Raw genomic sequence first — 10986 nt, forward strand, 5'->3', positions numbered from 1 at the left:
CTCGACTATCCGTATCCAGTGGTATCTGCAACAGGCCAAAACCATGCGAGTCGTAAAGAAACAACTCGTCCGCGGTACAAAGGACTTCCTGCGACCAGGACTCCAGGAGCCGGCGCGATAGTGGGATCGGGCGCGCCCAAAAGTATTCGACGCGGCTATAGCGCTAGCATGCAGGTGCTCCTCTACAACTAACTAACTAAGTAGTTACTTACTTACAAGCTGCTGCGCCTCACGTCATCCTGCCGCTGTCCGGCAGTAGACTCTACGACAGTACGAGCACCTGCGCTGCATGCATGCTGTACTCATGACGTCGATTGAGCTGTGATTCTGTGAAGCCTGTGCATGTGATCGCGATCGATATAGTTCTGCGTCCCGGCCGAACAAAAAAAATCCCGATTTCGAAGATCCTACAACAAGCTAGCTACGTAGCTAGCTGAGAGCTCGAGTGTAGAAGTTTTTGTTGTTGTTGTTGCTGTGAGCCAATCATGAAGATTCTTCCGAAAAGATACCTGCTGGAGCAGTTCAGAATTGTTGGCATCTTCTGTGTGCCACTTATTTCTTTCTATTATTATGGATTATTCTTTACCGATCGTGAATCGATTGACAAAGCAATCAAAGAAGGTTCAACTCATACAGATTTTGACCAACTTGAACACGATACAGAACGTGTTGTCCAGAGAATGAAATTATACGATGCTATTGCACGCAAACGGGACGAGCGTAGAGCCAGCAAGGAGCAGCGTAATCCTCCAAATATTTAAGCTGGATTGCCGGTAGCAGTCGTGTTATGTCTGTAGCTGTCTATTGCGTGCACTGCTCTGCAGCCATTCCAGGTGATGTTTGCTGAGCTGAGATGACACCCAATTAGCTACATATACTGACGTGGTACGGATATTTCGTCCAGCATACACTTGCTTGTGGATTTCTCCGTTCCTCACTGGACCACCATCACCTCTGGGAAGGCTCCTTTGTTTTCTCGGCATCTTCCATGCCGTTGTGAGCGACCTGGATGTGAAGTGCTGTGTCTAACCTGCTGCTGTGCTAGAAATCAAGATTTTTTTCAACGCTTGACACAGTGACGTAGAACATAGCCAAGTGGCTCTTTCTGTCTATTGACTTAGACACTGACCCGTTATACGATGCTATTGCACTCAAATGGGACGAGCGTAGAGCCAGCAAGGAGCAGCTTAATCCTCCAAGTATTTAAGCTGGATTGCCGGTAGCAGTCGTGTTATGTCTGTAGCTGTCTATTGCGTGCACTGCTCTGCAGCCAGGCCAGGTGATGTTTGCTGAGCTGAGATGACACCCAATTAGCTACATATACCGACATGGTACGGATATTTCGTCCAGCATACACTTGCTTGTGGATTTCTCCGTTCCTCACTGGACCACTGTCACCTCTGGGAAGGCTCCTTTGTTTTCTCGGCATCTTCCATGCCGTTGTGAGCGACCTGGATGTGAAGTGCTGTGTCTTATCTGCTGCTGTGCTAGAAATCAAGATTTTTTTCAACGCTTGACACAGTGACGTAGAACATAGCCAAGTGGCTCTTTCTGTCTATTGATTTAGATACTGACCCTTCTTTCGAACCATTGTCTTTATTTTATGTTTTCCACCTCTGCTCTGCCTTTCTCTTTGCCCTCTTTTAAAAAACACATAGTGATATACAAGTCCAATGTAGTACCGAGGTTTCCTATTCAAACAAACAAAAAACAAACATCGCGTCGTGGCGGGTGGGATTGAAGCCACATTGACTGATTGTGACCCCCCTTGTGGTCGTACAAAATACTACTAATGATAGCAAGAGTTCATTATGAACTCTTGATGACAGTGAGTGATGTTGTAGAAGCAGCTTCCATCTACGATTGCAACCTGAACCATTGGGTAATAGTGAACTATGCGACGTCCTACATGTAGTGTTTCAAAATACTCTGTGCTGTTGTCACATCGTCAGGCTGAGGCCACAGTCATGTTCAGCTTGTACTTCGGATGTGTAAGCATTTAGAAACAGGATCTAGTTTTTTTTTAGTGTCAACCAAGCCTCTTGTACGGGCAAAATACTACTCCCTGATCTAAACTGATCTAGCAATGTCGCTCTAGCTCTTGAGTCTTGACACTGTAAAAAAGACAGCATTCAACAAAATCACCTGTAAAACACTGACCCTGCATCTGGCCTGCTGTGCATACCGGTATAAATCATTGTGTTGATGGAGGCTAGGCTACATCATTAATTGTAGTACATGGACAATGCGATAATTATGTGCAATCATGACTGTCAGATATAGCATGCAAGACTCCCAAGGCAAGAGTATACTCTTGTGTCTCTTGTAATTGTGTATACCACGATGATGTCACAAAAATCAAATGCTTGCTACAGAGTACAGTATGTGCATGTGGCTCCGGAGCTCCCGCCTGAACTGTGTGACTCGTGGACGTGTAGACCGCGTGTGACTACGTGTGGGAGTGTGACCATGTACCACTGAGTCTGTTCCAGCCCAGGAGCGAGAAGCTCTTCAGTTTTATTTTTCACTTCTGTTCAGCGATTTCTTGTACTTCACTTCGTCGAATTGCTTCTCGTTTTCTCAGTCAGTTTGAAGTGGGGCAGTTTCTTGCGCTGTTCTTTATCTGTTACCTCACTTTAGAAATTATCATGGTAAGTGAATTGTTTTTTTGTCTGTTCGGTTGTTTGGAATGGTATTTACTGGTACATTTTCATTGAACTTCTGCTATTCTTCAGGAAATTTACTTGGTTGTAAGACGCAAATCTACGAGTGTCTTCCTAGAAGCAAAGGAAAATTGGAAGGTCCTTTCCATTAAAGCGCAGTTGACTGGAATTTTGAATGTTCCTGCGGCTAACCAGCAATTGCACAAAGATGACACGGTGCTAGAGGATTCCAAGACTCTCTCAGAATGTGGATTGAATGTGAACACCGCGAAAGCACAGTCACCAGCACAGTTGGTATTGGCGATATTGGAGGACGGTACGTATTTATGTGTTATAGCCAGAGATTAGTAAAATAGCTTCCTCAGAGACAAGATTGCTATTAGTAAAATACAGTCAAGCCTCGATTGGACGAACTTCAAGGGACTGAACAAGTTTGTTTGTCTTATCCGGAGTTCTTCTTATCCAGATCTGACTAAAAAATTGATGTACATGTCATATGGGCTGTTTTTCTGTGAAATTGCATGATGTGGCACACGTAAAGCATTTATTCACAGCATAAGCCAGCAACAGAATCTGATACAAAATTAATGTACATGTAACAACCTCCGATCCGCCTTGTAACATGCTGTCAATTCGTTTTTCCCGTACAAGAGGCCATGGTACCGTGGCATTCCGCGTACAAGAGGTGATTCGTAATTTTTTAACATGAATCATTTCTTAACAAATCGGTAAAATATCTCCTTGCCAGCGCCTGCAAAAAGTCATGTCAAATTTCGTTTTGCCATTGCCGATGTTCTGTCAAGTTCGCCTCCAAAATTGAGACTGATATTCCTTCAGGAAGTGACATTGCAAGAGCTTTCAGTCTTCATGTGCGCGATGTTTACGGTAAAATAGAGTATAAGAGAGTCATAGCCACTGGTTTCAACCTCCAGTGACAACACATTTAGCTGAAGAGGAAGCATATGATAGCTACATACTGGAAGCGACGCCTGGGAAGGAGGAATGTCGGTGTTTTGACCCTGGTATTGGCCAAACATTGGCAATTACTGAATTTACTAACAGATGTTGATCACAATTGCATACGAAATCAGGGTGATGCACCTATTGCTATGCAAGTTTGAATGGCTTGGATGAACATATTCTTGATCCAGTCTTTCTGGACGATCCTGGATACGTAGGGTCTCTTTCTATTGAAAACTGACTTGAAATTGTGGTGCTAAGGCCTATTTTACCATGATAAGAAATGACCACAACAAATAATATGCAGAAAAATTGCCATTTTTCAACTGCCCCCTGCTTCCCAACACCAAGGATTATGTGAATGAACAACCCACCATTGCAATCTAGGGACATTAGTATTACATTTTTAGAGGAAGAAATGGAAAGATTCGCACCTCGAACCCTACGGAAGGCTTTTTTACTTTCGTGTTAAATAATGACGAATCACCTCGTACAGTGCTGGCAACTGAAATCCGACCCCCTGAGCGGTGCGCTCACATCGCAAAGACCCAGCACGGGATGGTGAAACTACGAAACGGAGACCGCTAGAATGTGAACCCACCGCTCAGGGGGTCGGATTTCAGTTGCCAGCACTGTAGTATACTTCAGCATGCTACAAACCACTGTACACCAATCTTTGTATGCGCGCGGTACCAGAGACAGAACTGCTGTGTGTGAATGCATTTCGCAGTTTCATTGAGCAACACTGTACATGTATAGTACAACCATAGCCATCAGTGCTCACTTCAATTTCCATGTAATGTGACTCGTGTTCAATGGATTTAGCATTGTTGCTATGGTGGTTGCTATGGATGCTGCGCTCGTTCTCATTGGTCATCGCTTGCCAAAATATTATTTCTGGTCGAGATTTGGACTAAGGCTGCAACCACACTAGGTACAAAACCACGTACAAACGGCATTACAGTAGAAATCGTCATGCCGACGCGTGCGAAATGCAAAATGCGCTTTGTAGGTTTTCAGCAACTGGCGCACCCCTGTAGAAAGCCACGTTTGTCGTTTTCGCGCTCCATCTCCTGTGTACAACTTTGTTTTGTACCTGGTCGTCGTACATAGCATCAGCATCTGCATTGTTTTTGAATTTCCCGGTCTTTTCCAGCGCATGGCACACGCTTTGTACGGCAACGTCACGTGCTGGTTGCGTGAAAACGTCATCTATGCAGACCGAAAAGTGTAGTGTGGTTGCGTACCGACTTGTACTGAAATATGCATGAAAATATTTAGTACTGTGATTTTTACGTAGTGCGGTTGCGGCCTAACCGACCTGTATTGCACCTCCAGCCCAGTTTTAATAGCATTCTGACAATGCTAGGCTTTCCAGGAAACCATGTTGGCGCCACTACTGTTTACTATTCCACACACGGTATGTATGTTATAATGAAGGTTGGTGTATGACTTTGATGCCTCAAATCTCTGGTATCTTTCAAGATTTTCCTTCCAAACATTCTGTGTTACCTCAGTCCATACAGGTCTTTCAGAAAACACACGAAGCAATTTTTCCGAACTTAACTTCTCTTTCTATCAGGAGTACTGGCTTGCAACGTGTACACTGCATATTCATTAATTTATCATTGGATTTGTTTTGCTGCTTTGTGTGCTCAGGTGAGGAGTTTGAAAAGCCTGGTGTTACTGAGTACTCCCAGCCTCCGGATCTTCCGGACGTGATGAAGCCACAAACGCCGACGACGGCTATTACTCAGAGTGATTAGTCTAGTTGCTAGTGTACAGTGTAGGGTTTTGCTCACCGAGGAAGTTTATTCTGTGCCTGTCCTCGGTCAGTATAGTGCTGTTAATAGTCTCCTGTGCTTCTTGTCTTTTGTTCTCAGTCTAGTGTGTCTGCTGTGCCGCAGTTAGCTTCCTATTGATGATGTCGCTTTTAGTCTGCTCTGTATATTATCCGCTTTCTATTTCCTTTTTGGACTGTATGCAACATGTACAGCAGTTGTTACATGTTTTTTTATCATCATTTGCCTCTCTTATAGTTTACTACCGTCCAGAATGATTTCTATAGTTGCTTTGTGTTGGCTGAAACACTATCACCATCATAACATGATTGTATTCTTTGCCGAGATAATTCACCCATGCAATACATTTCATTTTGCTCTCATCAAAATCTCATGAAATGGTAGTTATTTTCGCTACTACCAATAACAGTAATACAACGTCATGCTACTACATTATGGTATGTACCCGGACATGTTGCAGCTTTGAAAATGAAAGGTTTGATGGACAGTCTTCATGAATGGAGGCAGTGGCAGCAAATGAATTCAGCCTCGCGCCATGGATAAAGCACAGCTGTGTTTACTGCTTGGTGTCCATTGTACACTAATGGCAGCTCCTGAGGTGGTTTTGAAGGCTGTCTTGTTGAGCCCGCAACTGATCAGTCGGCTTGGGGCATGTCTTGGAAGTGATATGGAGTGGGATGTGGACACCTGCAGGTCTGGTAATACGTATTCTGGAAACCAACAAATATTCGGTGCATATAAATTTTATTTTCGGTGATTTTCGGCTTGACGCCTGAATTAGTTGCAGCTGAAAATTTGATCGGCATGGAGAAATTCGCTGAAATGTTGTGAACTTGGTAACTTACAGTATCTCATTGTAGTACCGGAAGTACACAACACTGCTTCCATGATATAACGTTTAATGTAGGGCAGTTATGTATGAAATAAATCCAATTGTCACTTTACTAGAATTTCTTGTTGAACTGTGCTGTTTATACCGGTAACAACCATGCACATGCCACCTCACTTTACCACTTCGTGCCCAGCGGCTGTTCTCAGCTTCCTGCATCTGGAGCATTTTAGTGCTCGTACTGTAGTATTAGTAAAAATCATAACCTACAGGTAGGTACATGACTTGTACATGATGGAAGCTGGGTGGGGTCACTGAAGTACTAGCATAAATGTAATTAATACTTCGAAGTAATTATAATAATGGCACTGCATTTAATATGAGTTAAAATCAGGGATCAAATAATATTCAATATGATCATAATCCAAATTCTGGGCGTCGATGTTCCTGATCTGCGCGTATGCGGCCCAGCCGTCAGAGATGATGCGTGAGCCAGGCAGAATCCACAGGAAACAAAACTTTGACAAAGGAAACAAAACTTTCACACGAGAAAAGAAGAAGCATAGTGAAAGTACACTGAAAACGCGTGTGACAGTATACCATGGTATACTGAACACTGGGAAAGTGCGAAATAATTTGGGACCCTAAACTGCATGATTACCCAAATTCCGAGAGGAGGGTTCAAGTACAAGACCTATTAAATGTTATGCAACAGAGATAGGGCAGACAGGACCCCCAAAACACACGACCATGAAAGGGTGGCGTGTTCTTGCGGTACTTTACAGTACATGATTGTACAGTAGAACTCCCTTTATCTGGAGATTGCCCACAACTAGGAATTGCACGGCCGCTTGCAGCTCAGAACATCCATGCTGATTGCGCGAATTGCATGGAGGTAAAGCCACTTTTAGCAATCGACTAAATATTTTTTTGGTGCCATTGGTTGTTCAAAGCTATTTTTTTGTAACTCAATAGGGTGAGAAAAGTGTCTGATGGACGGGAGTGCCTGGATATGGGGAATCCGGTTCGGATTAGGGAGTTTTAGCGTACACATACTAGCATGGCATGGTACATGGTGTGGACACGGTGCAGCAGGAACTGCCAGGCATAAACGCCAGGATGATTAGTTTATTTATTTTATTTATTTATTTATTCAACATCTTATGGCTTCCGATTAGTGGTGAAACGAATGTCAAAACCTACTAGTCGAATATTCTTCAGCTTAACGAACGAATGAACGAATATTCTTTTGGTAACACAGATGACATCACATGCCCTCCTCTCAGTCATTTGATGGATATTGTCAATACTAATGTATTATTACTAATTTATTAGGTATGACAAACGGTAGTGCCACGTAAAATATACTGCCACATATTAAAAAGGCTACTTCAAAGTTCATAAAATGTTATGTGCAACATAATCATTGGCAGTCCGGTATGGACACACATGTGCATGCATGCAGTATAAAGTCACCGGCAGGCTGTACGCACTGCACTGCACCGTGTCCGGCGTGCATGTATGTACAGACACTGCATTCGAAGTGACGTAACGAATACTCGAATGTGATTTAACGAATATTCGAATATGATAAACCGAACGAATGTTCGAATATTCGAATATTCGTTTCACCACTACTTCCGATGGCAGCCAAAACGGGAAGATGTGGGTGATAGCCAACCATGGTAAAAGAAGGAGAAGATTATACCGGTATACATGAAAAGGAAACAGCCGAAAAGCTATATTGATTAGGTTTTTTAATTATTATTATGGTGCACTCAGTCATCAGCAGGCCCTCAGATTCAAATTTAAATTCTTTCAATGATGCAGAAGTCTTCACTGAGTCGGGAAGTTGTTAGTTTAGGCTGCAGCTGGGAGTTTCACACACCGTTACAGTTATACACAGGCAACACTTCTCGTAAATCAGCAGGATCTCCATGTATATAGAGCAAGCTGGATAAAAAATTGCAACACAAACCTTTGAGAAGGCAGAATCAGGAGGGCACGATCACCAAGTACTCGTAAAAGTATAATCTTTATAAAGAGAAGCAGAGCACGGTCGATGATAAAAAATGTCATGTCGAATAGCGTAATCTCGAGTAACGTACGTTAGAAATACACGAGTACAAGATATTTTGCACATGTAGCTAACAGCAAGATTCTCCACATTTGAAGCCGCTGGATAAACTCTGCAGTAAACTTCTTGAATGGAATAAGATAAAACATTTCACAAAGGATAGAACCGGCGTTCCGATAAAAAGGAGATAACAACGGACATGTGACACAGTTCGAATATTCAAAGTGATACGAGCACAAGGAGCTATTCAAGTTTCTATTACCTTTCACTAACTTCCAAGCTGGTTTCTTTTAGGTCGGATTCAAATTGGCCATTGGATTGCTGCGCACCATTACTTCCATTGTGCGAGTCAGTCACGGCTTCAGTCACAGCACAGCTTGTGTCACTGTCTTTTGCACGGTACGATCTGACGTTCGCCTGGTCAAACTCGATATTGTCATCACTATCGACAAAGTCATTCTGCTCAGCTTCCAAACGCTCTGTGCTTTCTCTACGGTCGATTAGAAACTGTGAGCCAGCAAACAGCAGGGCAGACATAGCACACCACCCAGCTGAGAGGCCAAACATGACGCGAGCGCCTTGCTGTTGATAGATGATGCCGCCGAAAACACCGCCAAATGCAGCACCAATACCATACCAGATTCCACCAAGTATGCCTTGAAAGGTCGTCTCCAGGTCAGGCGTAGCAATACGACGTGCATACTGCACAGCACACGACCACACTAAAGAGAACGCCAAGCCGCGTAGCATTTCCAATGGCAAAACCCACCCCACATTGGTTGTAGTCAACATCGTATAAAACGAAATTCGAACCACAAAAAGGGCAAAGACAACATAAAGCGTTCGAAAGTGACCAAGTCTAGCAATAATCCTGTCGGAGAATAAGAACATGGGAACTTCCGAACCAGCAATCATGAAAATTGACCAGCCAACTAACGACTCTGAGGCACAAAGCTCCTTCAAGAACCAAACCAGAAAGAAATCGCAGCCTCTCGCTACAGCCAGACTGAACACGGCTAGGAAAACAGCACATGGCCGTGGGCGAGAAAAGATCATCCGCAGTCCACTCATAACATTAACAGACTCCTGTTGAGCATGCGATAGCGCTTTCCCTCGAGACTGGGGTGTGTGACGTGCTGGAAATAGACAAATGCCACTGATGACTGCAGACAGAGCAATGAAAATCATGAATCCTGTAAAATGAATAGCATACTCGCCTTCACCGCAGCTATTTGCGTCAGCGGCGGCAGCCCAAGATCCAGAAACAGCACTACCAAGTGCATAGCCTGCCGCACCCCATAGCCGTTGCTTGCCGTATCGTGATTCTCCACTTTGCTTGCCGCTATCGACAAGTTTAAGAACGGCTGCATCACTAAGATTTTGAAGGGCTCCACCGAAGAGGTGCGCCAGTGCAACCAGGAAGGTTGCAAGGATAAATGCTCGGGTACGCGCATTGGAGTCAATGGTAGGCACACTGCTGACGTTCTTGCTTTGCAGTCCACTTCTACCAGCAGTATGTCCAGGACTGCTGAGTTGATCTTGTTCACCTCCAGTTGAAATGACTTGGTCAGCTGCACCTATACCGGTTGCCTGTTGTTCGGGCATAGCACTAGTGACTGGTAAATGGGCTGAGGGTTCTGTTGAGGAATTCACACTTGGCGACAAGGAGTACACAGATGATGTGTGAGGAGGATCAGGTGTATGGGTGCTATTTAACGGGAGGCGGCAAGCATAATCATCCTTCAAGCAGGCACCAGGTGGTGAAACTGATGTTGGAACAGCATATAGACACGTATGAAACACTCCATAGGACAGCAGAGTTAGCACGAATATAAGCCGCAGGCTCCGGTATTTGTCCGCCAAACCACTCCAGAGCGGAGCTGCCCAGAAGCTGATGAAATACGGGAGGCTGAGCAACACACCACCCTGTGCAACTGTTAAACCAAGCTGACGATAATATACAGGCAAGAAAGGCACCAAGAATCCACCTCCGAAGTTCATCAGTAGATAATGAATTTTAGCCGGCAAAGCGTTGATATCAAGAAGGTCCTCCATGAACGTGTAATGCTGTTTGTGTGACGCTCGTCCTGAGCGAGGCAACTTCCATGCACTGCAGTATTTAGTAGGATTGTTTCGGAGTTTGACAGAGTCCACACCATCGTCATTTGAGTCTCCGCTGGACAGTTGCACTGTCTGAAATGTCTCCTCACCATCACTGCTCCCGGTGTGCCGCTCGTCTGTAGCTACCCGCTCATACTTCCCTCGTCCCTTCCTCTGACTACTAAGTGATGGCATCGCTGAGGACGTTATTATGAGACTCTTTCGTAATACTTGTACGTACACCGCATAATCAACATCAAATAATTATAATTTTAGTAGTCAGCGAAAAGCGCTTTGCAGTGACGATACTACTATCAGATTGGGGCAATCAGAGTGTTGTGCCTCAGACTTTTACAAGGTGCTCCACAGGTCTTGTTCTGTACCAGGGAGCTTGCATCGAGATCCGCCGAGTTCTCCCTTCTTTCCTTCCACTTCCGAATGGATCTGGAGTATTTCCGAACCAGGCCATGCGCCATGACAACAACAAGCAGACAAACACAGTGATTTTTTTGAAGCTTCATGACCAGATGACATGTACATGACTGTGACCAGACT

At 44.3% G+C, this 10986-nt stretch overlaps 2 protein-coding genes across 2 annotated transcripts; one reads left to right on the forward strand and one right to left on the reverse strand.

Moving 5' to 3' along the window:
• Window positions 1-2480: 2480 nt before the first annotated feature.
• LOC135808585 (elongin-B-like) lies at window positions 2481-5946 on the forward strand. The gene is made up of 3 exons (XM_065321806.1): window positions 2481-2651; window positions 2736-2979; window positions 5283-5946. The coding sequence occupies exons 1-3, from the start codon at window positions 2649-2651 to the stop codon at window positions 5387-5389; spliced, it is 354 nt and encodes a 117-aa protein (XP_065177878.1). The 5' UTR covers window positions 2481-2648; the 3' UTR covers window positions 5390-5946.
• A 1974-nt stretch (window positions 5947-7920) lies between these two features.
• LOC135806302 (major facilitator superfamily domain-containing protein 6-like) lies at window positions 7921-10918 on the reverse strand. Its single transcript, XM_065320472.1, has one exon. The coding sequence runs from the start codon at window positions 10624-10626 to the stop codon at window positions 8590-8592; it is 2037 nt and encodes a 678-aa protein (XP_065176544.1). The 5' UTR covers window positions 10627-10918; the 3' UTR covers window positions 7921-8589.
• Between the last annotated feature and the right edge of the window lie 68 nt (window positions 10919-10986).

Source organism: Sycon ciliatum, chromosome 1 (genome assembly GCF_964019385.1).
Source record: "Sycon ciliatum chromosome 1, ocSycCili1.1, whole genome shotgun sequence".
Classification (NCBI taxonomy): Eukaryota; Metazoa; Porifera; class Calcarea; order Leucosolenida; family Sycettidae; genus Sycon; species Sycon ciliatum.

What these genes read in the sequence shown, in the direction of transcription:
- LOC135808585 (XM_065321806.1), top strand. An exon ending in ATTGGCGATATTGGAGGACG is followed by an intron (nt 2,980 to 5,282) that starts GTACGTATTTAT and finishes TTGTGTGCTCAG; the next exon opens with GTGAGGAGTTTGAAAAGCCT.
- LOC135806302 (XM_065320472.1), bottom strand. Translation starts at nt 10,626, where the DNA reads ATGCCATCACTTAGTAGTCAGAGGAAGGGACGAGGGAAGTATGAGCGG.